Raw genomic sequence first — 25331 nt, forward strand, 5'->3', positions numbered from 1 at the left:
AGATTGTTGGCTCTCGTTGCAAAATATTTTAATCCCCAAGAAGAGGAAGTACGTTGAAGGAAAGATCAAAAACTGTTTTTAAAATTTCCCTTCTGATGGGTGTGATTAAGGCAATCTTTTATGATCTCATCTTCTCATGATCGTAGGGACGTGACGGGTTGGTTTATAATGGAGTCTAGAATTTAAAAAATTCTTTTCGAGGTGATGATTAAATCAGGAGCTGAAACCTAAGCTACGTTCGAACTTAATATATGTCATGCAAGACTCAAGCTAATTTGCACAATATCTCTTGCGTTTATTTACGAAAATTGTACACCTCGTATCAAATTTTCACAGAGAGAAAGAGGCTCTGTTGCTGGGATAAAATGATGAATCCTTTGACAGCACTGGCATACCCTGATTTACGTCAAATGTGAACATCTACTTTCTTTCTTTCTGGTTAATCTCAATATAAACACTGCTCTAATGGTAGAATAATTTCCACCGTGTGGTATTTGTAAATGCTGGTACTGTCACTTTACGCATTCCCTGATTATAAATTATTTTTAAAAAATTTGAATTTCGAACTCTCATAGGCTACAATACCATTAATTGATATGACTACAACTTGGCAAGTTTCATGAGTAAAACCTAACATTTGCACCGCATACGAAAATGTATGCTGATTTTTACGTATTAAGGAGTTCTTGCGTTGACATTTTCATTCCTTCACTGCTGGAAACTCCATGAGAGAATGTAAAATATTATGTGCAGCGAGATTTTATCTCACTGATTCCGAAGTAACATGAAGTTACAGAGTTAACCAGTGAAACTCGGCAATTACAAATAATTACATGCCATTATCAACCTTTTTGGCACTACTGTATTTTTTATGCAAAAGGAATTTGTGATCCATAATCTGAAGCCCATATCTCCAATCGAAAGATGATAACTCTTTGCTATCCGATTTTAGATCAAATGAAGGGGATGTTTATTTCTCAAGGTATTTTTATCCTGGCTTTCCCTCGAAATATATTTTTGATTATATAGATTACATCCAAAGAAAATAAAATATTTCTTCTCACATTAGTTACATACTATATATCTTCCGACGCCTGCGTGTGACTAGTAACACTAACACATAATGAAATGAACTGGTGAAAATGTTCCATTTAGCACTATGAAATACTTGATTTATTATGGTTACAACAGAAAAGCATTAACTTCTATGTAGAATGTTAATATTTATTTAATTTCTATTATTAAGTTTATCAAAACATCTTCCACGAATATCTATTATTTGACCATATATATAGGAGAAATAATATATACTGTGCAGAGGTAGATATTAGCAATGAATACTTCAGAACGAAAGAGGTGAGTATTTCCTTTCATCTTCGGGGTTAGTTCTCCAGGATTACGTTCTGATCACTCTCCTTAAATCCCAATAATGAAATTACACTAAAGGAGGAGTGACACGTAAGATGATAAAATTGCCTGGATTTTGCAGCGGTCGAATTGCCCTAAATTGGAATAAAAGTGAGTCCTGGATGTAGATGGTTAGAGCCAGAGGGTTTCCGTCAGGCATTTGAGAAGTGTGCCGAAGATTTCTTTCAGATGGGAGGCCCGACTAGACGGTTAACGGTCAAAGAAGATGGATCCTCTCTACCTCGAAATCTCACATGCCTCAGTACTTGCCGGCGGTTTCAACCCGGCCTTAGTTTGCGCACTTTGTTGAGGTCTTGCTCCTTCCATTTGTCTGGATTGGCCGACGGGGCGCAGTAGACGAAACGATGTTAAAAGAGAAGAGCCCTTTGAAATATTGAAGGTAGGGGCGAGGCAAAGCTTCTCAAATTTGGGAGACTTAGGAGGGAGGGAGCATGTATGCCACACCTGCGAGACCAATTCCTGGGATAAACGCGGATGGAGAATGAGACGGATAGGGAGCGAGCGGTGCTCTGTGGTACGGGGGGGGTCCCGGTGGAAAGGAATATCTCAAATCTTTTAGTGACTCCAGCCAAACAGAAGCGCCTTTGATGATGTCAACTTCAAAGATTACGACCCCTCTTCCTTTGCCCTATACCACTACTTCCTCTCAAAGCAGCTTTCCCACTTCGGCCGCCGCCAAGCGGGAAATTTTAAGGAGGGTGTGGTGGAAGAGAAAATATTTCACATATAGATCTAAATATCTAAATATATATCTAAATTATAATAAATGTTCAGTGGTAAATTTCTTTAAAAGATCAACGGGATTTGCTTACAAATTAGCTGGAGGTGACCTAGCAGTAATTGATACGGTAAAATACCTAGGTGTCACATTCACAAAAGACTTAACTTGGGGGACTCACATACGTAAAGTCTGCGGTCAAGCATATAAAAAATTGGGATTCATTAGACGCATTGTCGGCAAAAGTGACTCGAAGGTCAAGGAACGTTGTTACCACGCTCTTGTAAGGCCTCATTTAGAATACGCATGCAGCGTGTGGGATCCGAGTGAAAAAGGTCTCATTCGGGAAATTGAGAAGGTTCAACGCCGGGCAGCCCGTTTTGTAAAAAATTCCTACGATAAAACGCAAAGCGTCACCGAAATGTTCATGGATTTGGGGTGGGAATCATTGGCTGAGAGACGATTCAATGCAAGATTGAAATTATTAAATAAATTTAGATCCGCATGTTTCAGCACCGAGGTCTCGCAAATTATTCGTACTCCTACATACATTAGTCGCTTGGATCATGCATATAAAATTCGGGAAATAGATGCCAGAACTAGCCGACTCAAGGACTCCTTCTTCCCACGGACAATACGGGATAGCAACTGCAGGGTTATAGATAGCAAAAATTCCACTTGCCACCCTCAGCGTCTAAAAAATAATTAGTTGTATTTAAATGCATGCTCTTCCACTAACCTTATGTGTTTTGCTATAATAACCCATTCTTTCCGAATGACTTCATTCATGTTCTGTTCATCTGTTTTTAAGTTTCCCTTTCAATCCCTCGTCCCTCTCCGCGGGGGCAAATTCCTGCTACCTGCAACGTTGGGTCGCATTCCCTGCCTTTTAGAGACTCTTTGGGGGTAGAGTGTTTCGTGGTGCATTTTCATGTGGTAGTGATGTTTCAATTTCTTGCTTGTTGTGTCCTGGCTTCCGTGTTGTAGGATGTCTTTCGTGCTGCATCATGGGGTGTAGTTTTTTAGTTGTTTTGCGGTATATGTGTTTGCATGAGTATTGGATGAAGGGATTTTTGCATGAGTGTGTGCGCTGCTGTGGGTGTAATTTTCCGTGTTGTTTTTTTGCATGTGGTATTTTTCTTTTTTACGGTTGGTGACCTAACACCCCCCGCCACACGCCCTTGCGGCGGCTTGCGGGGTATTATGTAGATGAAGATGTAGATATAGCAACAACGAATGATTAGGGCGAACGGTGTTTTTGGGGGATTCTATACCATTAAGCTTAAGTGGTAATTTCATCGGAGGACCGCCTGTCATTTGATAATTTTGGCGACTTTTACACATTTTCGAAATTAGATCTTTCGACTATTAATGCATGGCCACTAGAGTGCTTCTCCTATATATGCCTCTCTCTCTCTCAAGTGGCGAGTGAAATGGAATACCCACTCAGCATGGGGCAGCTTTAACGCTCTTTAACAGGGAACGGAACTATGAGGTATTTGTTGTTTAGGATGGGAGTTATATTTCAGAGGGCAAATTCTTTTGAGCTGCTCCCAGAAAGTGACAGAAAATATGCTGCGCATGACTCTTTCAACAGTGGTGTTACGTCACCTGTATATAATATAAAGAGTCAAGTTTCTTAAACGTATTTCTTGAGAGTAAATAGATCTCAGGCATTTCGTTAATATAAAATAAAAACAGTAATCAACCCAAAGTTCGGTCTGATAGATGATGGTCGTGCTCACCCACACTAAGCGCAATGCCGGGTTAAAGTCACATATCAGGGGGGAGGAGCAGATCCTTTCCCTCTGTCACCCCTAGTTTCCAAGGGAGTTGTGGTACCCGAAAAATCACACAGCCCTACCCATGGACTTCCACGTGGAATCCAAAAGAAAAACGACTTCAAGCTCGAGAAGAGGAAATCGGCGGCGAGTTTAGTTTCTCTCTTAGATGGTACCAAAAAGGGGTAATAATTACCAATACGTGTATTTTTGTAATAGAACGCAAAGTGAAGCCATATTTTATAGAAGTGAATGTATTCTTAAGAGTTATTTTCCCTGAGCAGATAAATTTGGAAGTTTCCTGAAAACATCTGACCAACAAATTACCCACCTTCCAATTTTACATGCAATAATAACAACATCTCTGTGGTTACGGATAAAAACAATCAAAACAGATTCGCTGTAATAAATGCAGATTAGGGAATACCTGGATTTACCACGACAAAGAATGCATATAGAAATATTAATTCTGTCGTAAAAAAGGTTGATTTAAATTTTTAGTCTTTAATGTTCCTCTAGCATTTCCCATTTAAATATTGCAATTGTTTTATGATCCTTATTTTCATTTCACAAGTAAAGTGAAGTTTCAGTGGATTGGAACGATACGTAATATATTTCCAATCACTTAAACTTACATCCGAAAATGAGGATATAAATAATGTTCGCTGACGTGGATTGAGACTATTTGGAAGGGGTTTGATACCATTTCTGTCATTTACTGAGCACTAAAGCACTAAACAAAGCCATTGGTTCGATTCATGGGCCGATCCCTAATGACAAAATTTAATGGTAATTTTCAAGTTATTTCAGAGGATGCTACTCGTGCTATTAAATAAAGTATAACTATCTACAAAAGGGAAATATGGGCTGCTATAATTTTTAAAAATTCTTTGGTATTTAAGAGAGATTTTAAAGCCTGAAATACAGTGAAGAAATAGTGTCTATGAAGTTATAAATGAAAAAGTCACCGTAAGAAATGTAACGTAGGAAAAATTAAAATGCTACTGGCGATTGGCTTATAGGTAGGTATTTTATTTTCATAAACCTACCTACATTTATTCGCAAGATACAAGGGTGGTCTGAAAAGTTTCCGACCTCAGAAAATTTCAAAAAAAATGTCTTGTATCTTTGTTGGGTCGTAAACTATTCAGACCACCCTCGAATGTATGAATGGACGGCTTTCGTGGACATAGGCATAAATATTGATTGGGATGCAAGGTTTCCGTTTATTTTTTAATAAACAAACCAACCATGAAATAAGACTTAAATATTCCTCCACACATGGCTATTTTCGTCACATTTCTCGCAGTCTCAGGCAGCTAAGCTCCTTCAACTTCTCCCCCTCACGTTAAACTCTCCCAATTTTGCCCGCCTATGGCGGAATGGATAAATTGGCAGTGTACTTATCAGTTAATCCAGATGCAATACATTTCAACCAAGTGATAGGCATGAGCACTTGAACTCTTTTGGTGCTTGCCAAGGAATTGCACATCCATTAGACTGTAATTATGGGAGGGCATAAAACGTAAATGCAACTTCTTTCCAGAAATGCTTTCCTGCATTAAATTGACGCCGGGAACAGATTATCAAATTCATTTTATTTACCCCTCAATATATATTCATTTTTCGAGAGGGATTAACTATAACCATCTATTCCAAAACTTTTAAGACAACGTGCTTTCAAAATATGTAAATACACCTATGAATGAATATTTTAATTTTAATTAAATTTTATTTGCTAAATATATATTTAACTGACAAATTGCAAACCTTTGAAAAACCGACACATTTGATCAACTATGGGATAGAACGGCTTTGTATACTTGATTGAACAATGGCATAAAATTTCCTGGAAATGCAAATACAAATATATCACCATGCTCCGTAAAAATTGAATATTAAAATATAATATGCAACACTCCTTTAATATTATTTATAAATTTTTACAGGGAGAATAAAGTTCTACTCCTTGTTTCTCGAAACGCAAAAATGTTGGGGGTGCATGAACGATCGTGTATAAACTGCCATCATATATTGGCAATGATTTCATCTTCCGAGAATACCCGATGAAGATATATCAAGGGTTTAAGTTTAAATCGCCAACCTTGGAAAATACGTTTAATTACCGGGAGGGTTTAAGGGAAAGTATTAGTAAAAAGAACGCAGAACGCATGGCTCCTCGGTAAATATTTACCACACGAAAACGAAAGGGAGTAAAAACAAACAAGTATAATGGTCACATCAAATATTGTTACTCGTGTGCGCCTTGGAATTGGTTTCAATACTTTTAGCGGCGGCTTCCCTTTCAAATGACTATTCGCCACGTAATTTCATGTGCACATTCTGGGACCCAAACCGGATGATAATCTTCTACCTCGGACCTTTCTCCGAAGCTCCACGGAGTAACCCCTAACCTCTGTCCCCGCCAACCAAGCCACCGGCCACTCCTCGTCCCTCCTTCCACCGATGCCCCCCTTCCGTCTCGCCCTCGGACGTCCGTGTGCTCTCGGGCTCAGATTATGAAGAGGGAATGTTTGCTCATGACACGAGGGCGGAGTAATGTTGGGCGAGCGGGCGGGGCAGAGGCGAAGGCGAGCGCTGTGTTTACGGAGCCACTCACTCGTCCGCTCGTGTGTGCCTGCGTTTGTGTGTGCGTGTGTGTGTTAGACGGAGCCGTCACGGCTTACAAATCTCATTCCCCCCGCCTTGGCTCATCCACTCGCGCTGGCCGCCGTTCCGCCGCCCCCGCCTCATCTTCCACTGCCACCGCTTAGACACACACACCACCCAGGACGGCGTTCCTCTCCTTCTCCACTCCCAAATCCCACAACCCCCCGCGCGCTATCACCGGGTTTCCCGAGTGAGCGAATGTAGGAGGGCCGTCCGACGGGACGACGTCTCAGTAACCGTGCACCCCAGCGACGCGAAAATGTTCGACGGCGTTCGACGGGACGTTTTCGCCTGCCGCTGACGCTCCCACTTCGCGAGGAATTCACGACGAGCCCGCGGCGAAAGTTCTTGCACTGGTGGTCTTCCATAAATTATGACGCAGGATTCTTCAGCCCCCCTTCCCCTCTCAGCGTTCGACAGACCCCTCGGCTTCGGGCAAAAAATTATTCCTTGGGAACTACCGACGTTTTTTTTCCAGCGGAAATGGACCAGCATTTAAAAGCTTTAATGCTACGGCTCACTTGTTCGGTATTCTCTCCCCCATCTGCCACATCTGGATGGCTTTCAACTTCTACGTCATATCCCGCGAGCTTCGTGGCCGTACTCGGGTCAGTAGCTAAGGGCGTTAGGACGCGATCCTCTGACGATATTATTTAGATTTCTCTTTAACTGTTGAGTAATTACTTGTAATTTTCCTACGATCGAAAGTTCATTAGTTAATGAAATTATTAGATCCCTTAAACGGTCAGCCAAAATGCTAATCCAATTGTTTTTGGCACCAGTCATTGTGACAACCAACAATTATTGATAAAATATCTTCATTTTTATTCCTTTACTCAGTTGACGTAAATGAATTCCCAAACAATGTATTCATCAAAATTTCATGAAATAACTAGTTATGTAGAAGATCAGGGCATTGTGTCATAGTTGTCGGTGCAAATGGAAAATCTAACTCCGACCGCTATCAATACCAATAATAATGTGATAGCATGTGGGATGGCAATGCGGGGCACAATTCAAAGGCAAGATGAATTCGAAAAGGAATACTCATCACACTTTCACCTTACTGCACAATTACTGACAACAGAGAATGATTATTTACATCATGACAGTATATCTTTAAGTAAATAATGCGCGAAAATGTACCTAGATACCCTATTCCAAGAAAAGGTTAATTATTCATCAGCATCATATCATTCTGTGCCACATAAAGTACTGGTAATTCTTGGTAAAATGTATGAAGGGAAAAATCTCAGCAGACCCATACACCCACGAGAACGCCATTTAACATGCAATGCCAAAGTCCCTCCCATTTGATACCAATGAAAGCTGTATCGGTTATTAAGTGATGGGCGGACTAACGGACGGAAGAGAGCGTGGGACAAAACATAGGAGTTACTGTGGTCCATGTGAGAACAAATTTCAGGGATGGTCAATCGGAACGAGGCGGTTTCTCGAACAATCAGCCCACGCCTTGGCCACGTCATCTCAAGCACTTGCACCAAGATTACTCCTGAGGAATAGGAATGGTACCCAACCAAATTCACATTCCACAGCACTTAAGTCTTGCCACGAGAAAAAAATTTCTGTCAACCGTGCGGTGCTTGAGAAGAGAAGGAAATAGCCAGTCACTATTCGAGGAGGGATTCAGGGACTTATGAAAAAATAATAGTGACTCTCCAGCACGTGATCACTTGAAGTCAGCCAGACGCCGAGTATTTCACAGAGAAGATTTACATATGAAGAGAGGCCTGAGAGTGGGAAAGCAAATTAAAATGTAATTTTCTCATGCGTGATTGCTTATTCATGGAGGTGTATCATCTAGTGAGAGTGTCAACCTTTTATCCATTATGCTTCAAAGTTCAAGAGTTATTCAGAATGTTTGCTAATGTATCAAAATTGACACTAACTCTAAGTCCGACAAGGCAACTGTTCAATTCCTTCCACAGATTTTTGACTGTGAAGAATGCTTCACAACACTCCTTCAAACAATTCCACTCAAGTATTCCACGTAGATTCTAAAGGCTCTGACGCCCACATGAGGTGAAGAGAAGTCAACGTGGAAGGGAAATAAATTCCATTCAGGTGCTGACAGTGACGACAATGACTCAGCCCATTAGCCCAAGTCTGTATAAAGTCACCAAGTTCAGATATATATATATATATACAAAGCTTTCCGAATTGACGCGTAATAAGCAAACCAGTTATGATAATATTTTCCATGACTACCATGAAACGATCGCAGAGAAGCGACCATGATTCCTTTACCAACCGCCAAACACGTATTATTAGTTTAATTCTTGTTTCAAACTATGAAAAAAACTACATTCAGGAAAATTTAATATGGGCAGGAAATTATAGCTATAGAATAAATAACATATCCAGGCAACAAATCTTAACTGACTTTATTCGGAAGGTTACCGTAATTTAGAGAGATATAGTAATTCATAGAAATTACAAACTCTCATTGAACAGTTCAAATAGTATTTACACAAGATAAAATCAAATGAGTTAGCATTTAAGTACTAAAAATACAGGGTAACAGTTTCAAAGAAGAAGCAAACTGACTAAAATCGTACCAACCTGTAGGTGTCCAGATGAGTTAAACCTAAAAATTTTAAATATTAGGATTTCGTCATAATAAGGCACCAAACTTGAGGAATCAACCTTTAGTATGTGCTGGGTCGCACTTAATATTACAGTAGTCATGAAACGCATGACTGTAAACATAAGTAATAAAAAACAAAGACTAAATTATTTCACATCAAACTTAAAAAACATACAAAATCCCAGCGCCGGCCAGTTACTAACTAGAAAAATATTAAAATTCTATAGCTTGAGAAAAATCATAAACCATCAGAGCCTCCAGTTCAACTATAAATAACCCATTTGATCAAATGAACGCGATTATACAACTCAGCCATAATATGATTTACTAGATTTTTGGGGCTTAATCATATTATTCTGAAGAAAATATCAATATTCGCTAAGACTGTTTCTTTTGTCTTGTAGATTTTCTTGTTTCTCGCGGCTATAAAGTTACATATTTGAACCTTTGACATTAATATTGGAGAGGAAAATATTAATTAAAACTCGAAAAAGTGGTAGTCTAAATTTTGCGTCAGATAAGGAAAATCCTAATTTAATGGAATCCCCAAGGCCTACTCCCCAGTCAAAAAATTCTGAACTTGTTCTTAAATGTAAGTCCAGGAATCCATTTTGAAGAGAGTTTCTCGAGGTTAACGGCAATGACTATCCATGCCAATGAATAAGGTATGAAATGAAATGGTGCACACTTCATATTCGTAAAAATTCATTTTCAATAGCGTCTGCATCAAGTAAATAATGTGAATTTTCTAACCATAGAGTTTTTAGTCGTTTGTACCAACTGCCTGTCATAAAGAAAAAACAATTACGGAAAGCAATAAAAAATGAATACTTAACCTAAAAGAAGCAACAAGATATATTTTTTTATATTTTGTTTAAGATTTTAAATAAAACCTATTATCATGAACATTTTTAACTTCTAAAAAATCCGTTCATATTAATGTAGACATCATAGAACTGCTGTATCAATTTTACCATCAAATTTGGAAAACCATTAAACAACTAAAAGCGTTGAGCCTGAACTCCTGTGTCACTGTTTGAACCGAAACTACTGTGTCCCTTCTATCTCGTTGAATATAACAGAAATAATAAAGCAAACCATCATAATGGGTTCTCCAAAATCCAAAGATCCCCATTAATCCCGCAGAATCCTTAGCAGAGTCTTATGAATTATTATTGAACTTCATTATTAACAGAGTTTGTTTAAATATTTATTTTCATCATCATCATCAGAACAACAATCTTAAGATGTCACTCTATTTTGCGCTATTCAAAGTCAATTCCCTCATCCGCAGATAGCTTTTCTGTTTTACGTCCTTCCTAATTTGTCCCATGTACTTTTCTCTTGGTCTTCCTCGCGGCATCTTCCTTTTAATTTATCCTCGGATTGTGTTTCTAACTCGGCTATTGTGTCTCAAGGTGTGTCCAACACATTTAATTCTTCTTTGCCGAAGTGTTCTTCACGTGGTACTTCCCTCTTCTCACCCCTATGTTCTTCTTTCAACTTACTCTTTTCTCACTTCGCGAGTTCATTTAATCTTCAGCACTCTCCTCCATCACCGTGTTTCAAAGGCTTCTATTCTTTGCTAATCCACTTATCCAGGGTCGCACGTTTATAATCCCTAAGAGTGCCATGCTCCGCACACACATTTTGACGAAATTCTCTCTTGCGTGCAACCTTATTCCGTAAGCATAGAAGGTGCCTCTTCTTAGCTTCAGCTTTTTTCCCGGTTGATTTCGGTGGAATATTTTCCGACACAAGTTACGCTGATGTCCAGGTAGATGTAGGAATCCACTTGCATTGGTTTCAATCCCCGAATTACGATATCCCCCTTCAACTTCTCTCTTACACTTGCAAGGATTTTAGCTTCCTTCTTTTTCATGCTCATATTATATTTCCGAAGTATTTGTTTTTTATAGTGTTCAGATTTGTTAGCACCCGTTTCTGTAACTACTGCTTTTTATCATATGAGAACCGGTGTACATTAAATTCTCCACCATTCACCTCAACTCTCTTAACGCCCAATTCCTACGCTGCTTTTCTTACATCATCTATACAAACGTTTAATGATTCAGGCGAGATTTTTCACGCTTGTCTAACTCCTGTGTTTATGTTGCCTTCCATTTTCATTCCATTATTCAGTATCACGGTTGTTACCTGATTCTTTTAAATGTGATGGATTATTCTTCTGTTTTTATAGTCCATTCCGAGCGCTTCTTGTATTTTTAACATCTTGTTCCACTCAATGTTGTCGAGTGCCTTCTCCAAATCCTCGACTACCACTTACATAACCCTCTGCACAACTTTGTTCTGACTTGCCAATAGTTAAATATAAGAAAAAGGCCTTTTATTTTCGTATATGTCTCACCATAGCTTGTTTGAATGCCTAATTATTCGACCATTTTTTTGGCCATGCATAATATTGCCTCTATAGCTCTAAGTTTTTTCTTGAATCAAAATTTATTTTCCAAGAGGTTTTCTTTTATTATTCCTTTTACTCTTTGACTAATAATCCGAGAAATAATTTTTAATGCGAGACACGTTAGCCCCAATGTTCTCTGTTATTCGCATTGACCTATCTTAGTTTCTTGGGTATTGCAATCACCACACTCTTCTTGAAGGCCTCTGGTATTATCCCGCTGTCGAAGCTACAAGTATCTTTGATTAGCTTAAAGAGGGTATGCTTTGCTTTGACCGAGTGCCTTGATTTTATTTCTTTATTTTGGAAACTCCTGATGCGTTTTTATTCATAAGGTCTTTCACGGCTCTGTCGAATCGCTCCTCAGTATTTCCGGGCCGCGTTAGTCTTCACCCATTCAGATTTCTCCATTAATAAAGTCAAATTCAAGTGAAATTTGTTGTCCCCGGCACAGCTTTCTGGAATTTATATAAAATATTGAAATGAAATCATTGACTTGTCACTTAAGTGTGTCGAATCACAAAGTCAATCATTTAATTTCAATACACGTTCAAGTGGTTTCGGCTCTTGATTGAGTACTTCAACCTTTTTCCAATGCCTTCATGGAAAAGAGATGGTTGTATGTTACTCTTTATGTGCATTTTCACCATAGGATCTCGAACATTGTGGGATTTTGTTTTTCTTTCTCCGAATTACCTGCTCAATAGTTGGTCTCTTCACTAGTGTAAGCAGTTTCGGTTTCCATTTGTAACATTTTCTATTATTTCTTCCAAGCAACTCTATACGCTTGCTTTGCTCTTTTTTATCTTTCTTGGCATTTTTTGCCATCTGCGTCGAGGTACAGTGCTTAATTTTTTCCTCCAAACTTGTTAATTAGGATGTCAAAATTTGGTGTATTATCTTATTTCCTGTCATTTACCACAAGTATCGTCTTCTCCGATATTGTTCTAAGAGGCTATTTATCACTATAATGTTTCTATCGCAGCAAATTTTGGGTCATTCCTTCTCACGCAGAGTTTCGTTTCCCCAATCCGAACCGTCGCACGTTGCTTTCCCCACGGCGCTCTCCAATTGCATTCCAGCAAGGCGCTGTCTTCGCTTGGAAATATCTTCCAATTATTAGTTGCAAGAAAACCTGCCTCAATAAAAGGAAAACTATTTATCACACCGGAATGTACAAAACTATGCCGGTAACTATACCTAAAATTCGACAAAATCTTGAGGCTCTAAGAGACGTCTTATAACGGGCAATATTTTGTTAAAATTAAGGCAGGCATATTTTCCTTCGGTAATATTCTGCTAGAAATATGTGCATCATTCTGTACACGGAGAATGCAAATACCAGGCGAGTCTTATCGCAACCTCCATATCTCGCTGTAATTTGCATGCGCTTTAATGCACGATGGAGACTTCGAGCGAATCCTACTAACACAGTTCTACACAACTGAATCCCTTCGGTGGACCAATTCTTAGAAAATAACTTGTTAGGTGGCATATTCAAATGTAACCCACGCAGCGGCAAAGGCACTGCTATTGCGGCGACCGCTCTGAAGCACAAGATCTTACTATTTTGCCATAAAAACAAGTTTTCCAGGGGTAAAAAAAAACAAAGAATTAATGAGACACATGGAATACGTACTTCATCCGCCGGTCGCCGGCGAGGCGAACAAAGACCTCCCTCGGAAGGCATTATCGCATCAGTACTAATGGAATCGTTTAAGCAAGACGGATCTAAATAAAGTTTCGCCGACCCTTAGGGTGGCCGGTCTCGTCCCAAGGTTCTGATGGCGGTGTGAGGGGAGGGTGGGGAGGAGAGAGCGGAAAAAACAACCCGGGCAGTAGCGGCCATAAATCGGACCATCTGCAGAGCACCCCACCACCCACAGCCCGCCTCACTGAGCCCTTTCCCACCCCAACCGTTGATCCCGAGACAGGTAGAGGCGCAGGAGGGCGGTGAAAGAGATATAGATAGGGAACCCTCGCACCCACTCTCCCGCTCGATCTCCACACACTCGGACTGAGGAGCCACGAAGAGGCGACCGCTCCCTGGAGAGAGGGACATCGGGCGCGGCGCGGGCAGAGTGCAAAGGAGCCCACACACACACAAGCACACGCGCGCATTTGTGAACAAATCCCTCGACCCCCCAGCATAAACCAGTCATCCCTTTCAACAGAATGGTAGTTTCACCCTGATCTGGAGGGTACGAAATCTCTTAGCTATGCTGCTGTTGGGCTTCCATCACCCCATCCTCCATTATCCGTCCACCTCCGATCCTTAAACACGCGTAAATTGTCCTCCTTTACCTGTGCTTCGCATCCCCGGACCGAGATGGTTTTTCATACAACTAAGACTGCCGCCAGGAAGGGTGCGAGAGAGAAGAAGAGAGATAGTGGAAGAGAGCTGTGTTACTTCGAAAGCTCTGTGTGAGATTCCGCCAGAGCGGAAATTGGCTTGCGCGAAGCGAGGACGGCAAATACTTTACACGGTGAAATTTCTTTCCAACCGGTTATTACGCTAACAATCTTGATGGGTTGCCATCTTTTTTTTGTACGCACGTGGATGGTGGTCTTGGACGAATCAATGACTGTCACAAATAGATAGGAAATATCAAGGCACGCATGTCCTCGGAAATAGTTTTCATAAAAAAGCTCGTCGGCTAGCCGATATGATTTCGACTCCTTGGTTCGAGTACCAAAAAGAGTTGAAAAGTTTTCCAATATATTCCATTGAAATTAAAATACAAAAAAGATTAAGACTCTGATAAGCATTTTGTGCAACATAATACTATGGGAAAAGAAATTGCTTTGTTCTTCCACAATAAACACAACAGTGACTTTGTTCCTGAGATTGTACATTTGGAGAGGAAGGGTTTAAGATTAGGTGCCTTGGAGTAATTGAATCTTTCCATGGACACTCAGTGTAAGGGTATGTTGGTTAATGACTCCCCGCTATTCCCTCCCAGACCTCCCTCTATTCCACAGTCCCTCTCCCCCCTGACGCCATGCCCAACCGCCTTCTTTCCCCTATTCCCTCCCATACACGCGCACACCAGTCCCCCTTCTCTTTCCCCTCTTCCCACTTACAAGCCCATCCCCTCCTCCACTCTGTTTAGCATATAAAGCAATGTCTTCCGTACTTCACCTGATGATGCCTTTGTAAGTCGAAACCTAGGTCGTGCTTAATAAAATTTACGTGGAAGAACCAAGTATTTTTTCTTTTCCATTATGAATCGCTTCCACAAAGTGATACCTCCAGCCATCCTAAATGTAACACCAGTAAAACAGGACAGCATTATTTCTCCTATAAGCTCGATAGATTTTTATAATCAGATTTACTGTTATATCCTTAAAACACCGAAAGGCATAAGGCAGTAGTGATGAGAAACATTTGAAACTTTTAATTTCATAGCATTTCCTTTATATGCATTTCCTTAGTGCTAATAAAAAGCCCATGATCTAACCGTAAGTATGAGCTATTGAATATTTATCCATGTTCTTGGAGATCCTGTATATTAAGGGTTTTTTCATCACATGCCATCTACTGCTGATTGAATGCAACGAGGATGCCCGCGAACTTTCAATTAGTTCCATTCAGTTTTTGAATTAACTTTTCCCTTGTTTCCTGTCTAATGTTCAATTAATAGTAATAATAATGTAATGGCCGTGAATAATATTCCATTTTTTCTCCAACAAAAGTCCAAATGTAGAAAGATTAATCGATGGAGGCGTCTTCCACCAGAAGGTATTCCCTCTCGGGGAGGAATGAAGTGAGCCAGGGGTGTGGGGAAAGAAGGAGTTTGAAGAACGGAATGGGAAGGTAGGGGGGACGTCCGGCAGCGACGGAACATCCGAAGAGTTGGCCACAAAATTGGAGGACACAATTACCCGGGACCGCTGCCGAAAGATTTATGAAATCGGCCTAAAATTAAGTTTTCTCTCGTGCGCATATCGCTTACGCATCTTCAAGGAAATTCCCCCCTCGCCCCTCAACGTCCGTGCATGAGCGGTTGAGTGGTGGGCGGAGAGAGGGGGACGGAGAAAGTGCCGGGGCGATGGGACAGGTTAAGTTGTCGGGGAGAGGAGGACGATTAGGGGGGGCAGAAGCAAGGAGGGAGAGAGAAAGGATAGGGGAGGAGGTGGTGCAAGAGGAGGCAGACGGGCGTGGGGGATAGAGGGAGCTAACGGAGAAGAAGGATGGGTCCCCCTTTGCCGCCTCCGCTCATTTGCAATGCAAACAAGCCGGCCGGTAATAAATGTAATATTATAATAACCCCGAAATATGAGTTCCGCCGGAGTTATTTCTGGGGCGATGAGGAGGGGCTTTGGCTAGTTGGGAGGGGTGGTGAAAGCCGCGGGGCTCCCTTTACTCACCGTGATCTTGTAGTCCATCCTGTCACAGGTGTCGTAGGCACGGCGGAATCGCAGGATCGTATGGGTGCCGTTCTCATAGCCCAGAAGCAGCTCCCAGTCCTGGCTCGCCTCCACCTCCGGCTCGCTCCTGTCTTTGGCGTGTCTATCCTGTAAATGGGAGAGAGAAAGAGTCTCAACTTACATTTTTTACGAGTTTTTAGTGACCCTCACGATGTGAAAACAATGGCGTCCCCGCAAACGGAACGGGCGGTTGGATGTTGGGGGAAGATCGGGGTGGGAATGGTACCTCCCGCCGACCCTCCCCCCCTCGCACCTTCCCAGGGAAAAAATTTATATTTTATTCATCTGTGTGCACCCTCCGCGGAGAGAATGAGAGGCAGAGGCACCCTCGCAAAAAATGTAAGTTGATATGTGAGCGTGAGTTTTAGTATTTCGCCCGCCGGAATGTCCGGGCGACGAGGCTGTGCGCACATGAGGGAGGGAAGATTTTTGCGTCGTAATGGACGGGAGCGGGGATGTGGGTGGGGCCCTGGAATGAACACGCAGGAAGGATCCCTTCGCAACGGACCCCTTTTCTTCCCGAATTCGGGATTATTTACTCACGTCCCGCTTGTCGTCGCGCCTTTCCCCTTCTTTTGTTCCACCCAAGATCACATGGGAATCGGATGCGGCTTCGGCCTCTTTTCCTTTTCAACCGCCGCGAGAGCAGAACAACATAAAAATTGTGGTAATAACAGAACCTTAGCTTCATGCTTGCGTGGTCACTGCGCACAAATTCGCGGCCATGGTAACTGGGAATCCTGTCACCTTTGTTTTTGCGAGTGAAGTTTAATTCAAAAGATAAACCTTTTCAGGGAAAATAAATCTTTACTTTCCACAAAGACAAACCTATGAAAGCTTAACATTTTTGGTTCTCCCGAAGGAATATGATAACTGATTCCACAAACATAGGCATGTCCATGTCAACTATTGAGAATAATGTGTGACACAAAATATGCGTATGTGTTTACGATCAGCAAGATATGAACACAAATGCAATTCCCATTATTTTCCATTTCCTTGCCAAACAAAGACGTTAAAATAGCTGAGTGTAGCGGGAGAGTAACATGCTTTTTATGGACTCGTTCCAGAGGGGCAGGTGGTTTGTATAAATTTATATAGCGTCTCTGGTACACGCCCAAGCACATTGTTAAGTGTAAATATTTATGATATTTCCTTTCCCAGAAGGATGGTACATGCTAATATAATAAACTTAAATTTTAAAATTCACGCGCATAATTTACGAAAAGTGTGACCTAGCCTTTATATGTGGAAGTACACCTTAGGAGAACCCTTGCCTAATTTCAGAAATAAATAAAAATTCATCGGAAAACCTTCCACATCATTATCATATTGCCACTGGCGGTAGTGGTCGAAGTTGGGGAAAAAAATGATGTCGATATTTTAAACATTTCGGTCGGAAATTAACAAGTAAACTACCGCAATTTCATCGTCCTACGACGACGACCATGTGACAGCTGAGGCCCTGGAAGACGGAATCTTGGCTCTCAAGACACGTGCTTGGCTGATGATGGAGGGGGGAAAGTGAGAGCGCATCTCCCGGTATTTTCCACAAAAAAACGTTTTAAAAACTAATTTCACCTCAAGTGTATATCGGGAAACGGATAATTTGCATAGAGAGGGAGTCAAAAATTCTACCACCGGTAGCGGGTTTCCACGCTGTTGTCATGTCAAGGCTGAATGATAATTATCGTTGTCCCGCCCGGACGATTGATTGCCCATAATTCAACCCTCTCCGGACGCACCACGTACTCCTGCAGATATAATTAAGACCATTTTCGATTCGCTCCCCTCTCCTCTACCTCTATTCACGGCCCAAAGCTTTCGTCCCTGCCCGTGAGTCATTCGTGAGAGGGTGAGAGTTGAAGCATTTTTCTTCAGCCACCCTCCACCCCCTCAAAACCCCCCGGCCAGCACCCCATCACATGACCGATTGCCCGGGGTATTTTCGACGGCAGCTGCCTCACATTTCGATACCATTAACAGCCAAGAAATCCGAGTACCGACGTTCCCGAGAGACGGAGCCGAATGAGACAACTCACTGCTAATTACCCTCATCTCGCACTGGAAAGAGGTTTCTGATTGGGTTTAAGGGAAACGTGGTAGACTTAAATCTCATGGGCCGAAATGGGCAGAGGAGGGATGGAAGGGTCGGAGGGAAAAAGAGAAATATTAAAACCTGAATTAATTTGAATTTAATCCATTTGCTTCGACAACATGTAACCCTTCCCTCACCCCCATGGTTCCGCTCTCATCAGAGGTGAAGCCGGGATATATAACTTTTATTTTTTAACTTGTCCCCTCACCAATCGTCCTCTACCGAACGGTAAACCGCGTATTTAAATTACCCACCTGTGACGTCTTAGGACCGTAGATCAAACGCAAATTGTATATTCAAGACGAAGACACTAACAATATACTCGAATTGCCGCCGGGTCATTTAAGGTATATAGATGAGACAAGGAACTTTCTTTAGGAGTTTTATCTCGATGGACCATCACGCATTTAAGGAGGCGACCGATTGCTCCTGGAAGCCTTGTTGGTAGCACGTTATAATTAGCCCCCACTACTCCAAGGTAAATGTCAATGATGGCCAAGGAAGTCAGTATAGTAGTAAGACAAATAATCCACATGTTAGGACAAATTATCCACAAGGCAAGGTGGAATTTGATCCCAGATTTACCACGCTTAAGGGGATTGCTCGGATATTACAACCGAAAATGTTTGTCAGCAATGAATGATTGAAGTTTAATAGGTGTTTGATCATCAATCTGTGCAAACAAATATTTTTAAGGAGGAAAACACAAATTCGCATATCACAAGGTCAAATGCAGGAACCTAGGTGCCGGAATTCCATCAATGACCATCCTCCGATGAAAAGTCAAAATTTATAGGAGACATAACGTAAAACATATCATAAAACTAATGGTATGCTCGTTTTTCACAGATTAGCATGATAAAATTTTGCATATAGTAGAATTTTTCTAGTAGCCCTATGGAGGAATACTTGCTGACATTACGACTTAAATCGGAGTAGCTGATGGATGACAAAAGACAAATCACCAATGGTCTTTGGAATTCGTTATCTTTTAGTTATTGTAAGCACGTTTCTAGTCAACAGCAAAAGTACCATTTCGTTTAGCAGCGCAGTGTGAATTGAAATAAAGCGTGCTCTTTGATGCGTGAATTTGAAAAATGAAAATTTGAACTCGTGTATTGAGAAAATTGGCTTCAGCACTACGTGAAGGAAAATATCACAAATGAAAAAACGACAGCACATTGAAGATTTGAAAATCGTATGTTAAGCTAACGCTTCCAACTATTTATCTGGTAAATTGTTAGCCAGAAACTTTCTCTGCTGGCTCGGTCAATAGAAAAGTTCATTTTTGAGCTGCGATGCACTTTGAACCTGGCCTACAATGGCAAGAAATATCTGATTAGGAAAGACATGGAAGGAAATAAATTATTCAAATGTTAGAGAATGTGGCTGAAACCAAGAATTATTGCCATAGATTGAACCTTAATGCATAGTTTCGTGAGTAGCATTATACGAAAGCCTATTACCATTAGAAATTTAATTTGCATGGCTACTGATACAACAGGCATATGTGTTAAAATATTGTCGATGTTACCGCACACAACTGGTATATCTATGCAAACTATCCGGCAAAGTAATGAAACAAGCCTTTCCTCCTTACATTTACCATTGCTTACCCATGAATTTCAGCATAGCACATTTATCGTGCCAGTTTCGTTAAAAGAGGAAAATAACGCTTTAAAGGAAAAGAAAGGGATGTTAATGAAAAAATTGCTAGAGGCAAACATTTAAATGAAAATAGACTTAGTTAAGACTTCGCAATAAAATCAAATTTTATGGAGTTTTTAAGCCGTAACTTATTCAACGGGTTAGGTATTACATGATTTAAGAGAAAGCAATTCACAATAAGGTAAAAAGATGAAAAAAATAGCAAGCTACAACGGTATCCCGTCATAAACAGATCTGAGGGAAATGTGACTGGCGAGAAAAATTTTATAGCATATGAATATCCACGCAATATCATTCTACCTATACCTATACCTTCGCTGCAAGCGTTACAAAAGCCATTGCACGGTAGAAAATCGGAGACACAGGAGACAGTAAATATGCCAAAGAGGAAGATATTGGCTACCATCGATATCCAATCTCCACCCATCGTTTCAACTGAGGTTAAATTCTTCCCCGATCACGGGGGTGGAGGAGAGGCCGGTTCGGGTGAAAGAGGCGTCTGTGTATCCAAATGCAGCTAGTCAGTCCCGGCAGCCTGGATGGCCGTGGGCGTGGTAATTATATCGGGCTACCGACGGAAGCTCGAAGGCCCGAAGTCTCAAGGTTGACGCGAGGCGGTCAGGAATTCATCCCGGAGGGTTGGTTCCTCTCTCCTCCATCCCTCCCATGATCTGCACTAATTCTTTTCCCCCGGCGTAACGGCTTCATTAAGTTATGGTAATATCCACGGCATGTCGTCGGATTAATCTGCATTCCTCGAAGGACTCATTTGGTCACGTAAATTGCTGTCACCCCACCCCCACTCCCCGCCAGGAACACCTGGGTCCCGGATATATAGTATACGCCTTCGGAAGCTGGAAGTGTAGGCAAAGGGGATCGGGTGCGTCACCTCGACATCCGAATCCTTCGAGGACCACGGAGAGACTGTTGGAAATTTCAAAACACTGGATCCCGAGGGGCTTTTGTTTGGTGCACGGGATACAAGGAAGAGAAAAAAAATGGAAATGCCCCTGGAACCACTGTCGATCTCTCTCCACTCCCGTGGGGAGGAAATATTCATTCGAGTTTAACCACCGCGTGCCCCCGGGTTTTGAAAACCTTCTCAAATTACCAACGACGCTACTCGCTCCTTCTCGGAAGACGTAATTTGAGATAATCTCCCACAAAAGAAGCACTTATCGGAGTGGGATGGCGGTACATAATTCCGAAGTCTTCCTCGGGAACGAGATGAAAAACCAGTTTGTGAGTTGGATCCCCTTCCAGCCACGTTTGGCTGCGGTGGAGCAAATGTCCGGCAGCTTTAAAAACCGTAGCAAAGGTAGTGAAAATTCCAACGAGGTATCCATGGAGATTAGAAGGCTTTTTCTTATAGGGTGTCGCCCTCCATACCTTCACTCCACTCGATGGCCAGAGGCCGTGTTATTATAAGCTGACGTCAGGACGTCGATTAAGTCGGAGGCTGGCGGAGAGGGACATCGAGGAAGCGCTTAAAAAAAAAAAAATTCGACGAGTAGCTCGGGAGTGTGGGTATTACTTTTGCCTAAGCCTAAATTATTCTCACCCACCCTCCCAACCAAGATGCGGCGACTCCGAAACGGTCCTTATCATTACCAAATTATTAGTTTCGTTCGAGCGCAATTAAAATAGTGAAAAATTAATTGTTGGTTTTTGTTGAGCGTTTGGAGATGACCTAAGATGCTTTCGTTTTCTTTAAGTGAAAGTAAATGCACCCCCGTTGATGGTTTTTGGCAGTTACAAATGGATCCCCCGGGATTGGTTGTGCTATTTTTGTAAGTTGTTGCACGGATCTGGTGGCAGTCTTGAGCAATTGGGGCCATAACTCATGATTACTTATTATCCTCATTGGAGAACGAGAATCATTTCCCTCCTGATCTAAAAAATGTGATTACTGCGTTCAGCAATGGTCATACTCAACCTTCTTAGACCACCCGGGAAGCGTTTGCACAAAGGGTAACCCTACCCTAAAAATGAAGAGAGCAGACACCATTTCCGTAATCACCGAAAGATATTTGAAGGTAAAATGCAGTAAAACATGCTCAATGTGATGGCAGGCATGGCAGAGAGTGCGAAAAAAATGCCCATTAATATGGCATGCCAGGCATTAAGGACCCCTGCATGGGAAATGAGTGCGACTTTAGATGGTCGCCTTATTAACCACTACGGCCTAAAATGAATGCTTTCCAACCCGGGGGGGGGGGGGGAGGTGATTCGCTGGCGACCATCGGTGTGAACACCAAAGAGTTCTTTCCTCCTACAAACGAAAGTGGGGAAGCATAATTGGTTCCACGGCCCCGAATGAAATTACTCGACTCAAGTCTCTCTCTTCCCCACCACGCATATAAAAATACTAATGGAAACAAGCATGCAAAATAGCACTACTTATAATTGATGAATCATTGTCCACTCTGGTCATCACCACAACAGTATACTATTTAGAAGAAGAGATTAGAAGTGCGACCGCAAGAGAGTTGATTTCATAGCCTAGAGCCCCCGTTGTTTCATGTTACATCGCACGAAGTGCTTAATTTTTTATACCAACGAGGAGAAACCACTTCGCAAAAAACACAACGTCATTGACACGCATGAACGCTAGGAAGGTCCACGCCAGAAAATTTTACGCATTATATTTCAGCGACCGTACAGTCCATGTCATTACACGCCTCACGTCTCGACTATATTTAGAAACGCCTGTCGAAAATGGAATTTTAAACGACCCAATGTCAAAGGGGATTTAATGTGCTATTAAAAATAGCATCGTGAACATCTAATCAGCGTAAATATTTCCCCGCGACAAATATAAGGCGGCCCGCACAGCCTCCTATCCTTCTCTCAATAGCTCCCCGAGAAACCAATTCCGATTCTCAATTACAACGAGTTTACCATTCGACTTACACCGTCCCACGGGCATAGATACGAATGCCAACTCTGGAAGGGAGACACCCCAAATAGACAGCCCCGAGCCCACCCGGAACGAATCTCTACGACCGCGGGAATCGGTCACGGTGCATGAGACGGAGAATATATGTACAACCCTGGGGGGCGGTGGAATGTGGGTGGGTAGTGGGGGAGGCATGGCATTCACGGGAACAACTCCGGACTCACGCATCGAAGGGTGTAATGACGGCATGTCATCAGCCAACCGCACCCAACACACGATTGCGCCTCGGCGAACCGCACGGCCAAACCCCGAGGGCATTAAGCTGCCAAAATGGCGTCGTGGCCTCGAACAAATCCGTGAGTCCACGTGGCCAAGTTGGGCCGCGTTTTGTCAATGTTATTTAACCTTTTCGGAGATATCTGTCATGCCGTCATAGTCGGAAATTAGATTTCAGTAATCTTGGAAGCCAAAAATTAAGTCGATCACTTATTATGCGTCTTCTCCAAGCATTTCTTAACAATTCTGGCCTGGAAAAAACGGAACAACTATTCCACAGTTATGGTCAAAGTACATTAAATAATTCAGGAACTTCTCCCACGTTTTGTACTCCATTTTATTACGTTGAATTAATTTGCACCGCAGCTTTCACTAAGCCAGAATTAAGTGCTTTAATTTGTTAGCACAAGAATAATTTCTGTCAGGAGAGCTAAAAACTGAAAACATATGTTTTGTTGTATCAATTAAGAATTGGGCAGTACTATTTAGAGTTTTGCTTCATTGAAACATAGAAAGATACACTACAAAAGACTTAACATTATAAAAACGTATCGACCAAAATAGTTCAAAGAATTATAGACAAAAAACAAAGGAAGCAGAGTACAACACATTCACAAAATATAAAGAGAATTTCCCAGAGTAAATACACATAGTTTTGCGAAAGAAATAAAATAACATTCCAGGAAAGAGAAATCCAAAACCAGTGATTTCCTGGAAACTAAAATCAGCATTGCGTTTTCGTGGAGAAATGTTTAGCTCTTTGAAAGCAGGTACAAATATAGGTAAAAATGATCAAAATTTGAGGTGGGATCAAAGGTTGAGGTGGGAACTATGAGCGTGAGAAAGAATTGGGGAATGAGGAAAGAAGAAAGAAACCATCTCAAAACGCGGTGATGGAATTAGACCGAGAGTGTAACAAAACGTCAATGAAATCACAAAAATCGAGAGTTGAATTAGGCTTGAGAAAACACGGTGTGTGGGTGAGAAGGTCGCAACTTATGACTTAATGACGCCGGCCGAGTTGATACTGCGCCTAAGGAGGAATCACGGGCCACCACTCAATTTCCTCCAAACCCCCCCCCGAAACAACCCGGCGACCCCCTCTGTATTTTAAAAAAGCGTAGCCCGACAGGAGAGGGGCGGTGGGGATATGGGAGCTTGCACCCTCCGGACCTTTCACGTGGGAGGAGTGAAAGGGAAAACTGCGGGGCCCGCTTGTGTGCCTCGAAGTCTTCTTAGAGCCACAATCTATACTCCCAAAGACTACATGGGCAGCAGCACTCCTAATTCTCTGATACACACGCGCACACACACACAAACAAGCATGCATCTGTACCACTACTAACGTGAGCATTCTTTTTTCCATGATTCCATTCTTGCCTAACCAAGACTACCAGGATAGAAATTTCAATCCAGCTTCCTACGGAGAGACCAATGTCCCGGGGGCCTCCGAAGTAGTGAATGCGGCTCCCCCGCCATGGAAACTCCCCCTTCCCGTAGGTCCTGCATACCACGCCTTCGGGGGGACCGCAACCCAATACAGGAGGTGGCACGCTCATTTGGGGAGACCCTTGGCAGGGATGACGGGTAGAGGGAGAATGTCGGCGGGAAGAAGGAAGGCCGGGAAAGAGTTTGGAATTTGTCCGAGAGCGGAGGGGGGCTTGAAGAGGGCGTGTGGGTGGATGGAGGCGGAGCCCGAGGCAGGGTGGCAGTCGAAATACTTTGGAGGAAAGTGAAGCCGGATTGGATGATTGCCGTTATCATTATTATCAATGCACGGTGCTACAACCGACGGCCCAGCTGCGCTCGGTGCAAAAAAATTGTGCACCCAATGAAACGGCAACAATTGAAGTAGTGGAGTGAGAAAGCAATCGATGACCATCTGACGCTTCTGAAATCCACTGCTGTAACAGTGGGAACGAGATACGAGGTGCTATAGCCCTAATCATTACACGCTCCGTTCGCTCTTCCTTCGTAGCCCCGTTGGTCCTCCACATTCATCGGAAATTTAACTTATTTTCTCATACTTCTTAATTTCTTTTTTAATACTTTCTGGCCAAGACAAAAAGTTCAAGCCAATTTGTTTTCAAATTAAAACTTTGATACTATAACGAAGAAAAGTTACTTGCGAATTTGAGAACGAAAATTTTGGACTCCTTTCCAAATGTGTCGTTAATCTGTTCTCGGGTGAGGTCATTTACTTTTCTCTTTCGATAAATACCTAAATGCAACGCAAAAGTCCTTCATGGACTACATGGAAAGGATTCATTCCTGGACTCGAATAGCCGAGGAAAGTTCAAGTATTTGCGAGGTAGTGAGGTATTTCAAATGTTTG

At 42.0% G+C, this 25331-nt stretch overlaps 1 protein-coding gene across 1 annotated transcript in view; it reads right to left on the minus strand.

Annotated features, from left to right (window-relative positions):
* The window catches only part of olf413 (DBH like monooxygenase olf413), an 868967-nt gene that overhangs the window by 238953 nt on the left and 604683 nt on the right, over window positions 1-25331 (minus strand). The window contains exon 3 of the mRNA XM_071582772.1: window positions 15996-16142. Within this exon, the coding sequence (XP_071438873.1) occupies window positions 15996-16142 (147 nt within the window). The remainder of the gene's footprint in view (window positions 1-15995; window positions 16143-25331) is intronic.

Source organism: Hetaerina americana, unplaced genomic scaffold (assembly GCF_022747635.1).
Source record: "Hetaerina americana unplaced genomic scaffold, ioHetAmer1.1.p SCAF_12, whole genome shotgun sequence".
Classification (NCBI taxonomy): Eukaryota; Metazoa; Arthropoda; class Insecta; order Odonata; family Calopterygidae; genus Hetaerina; species Hetaerina americana.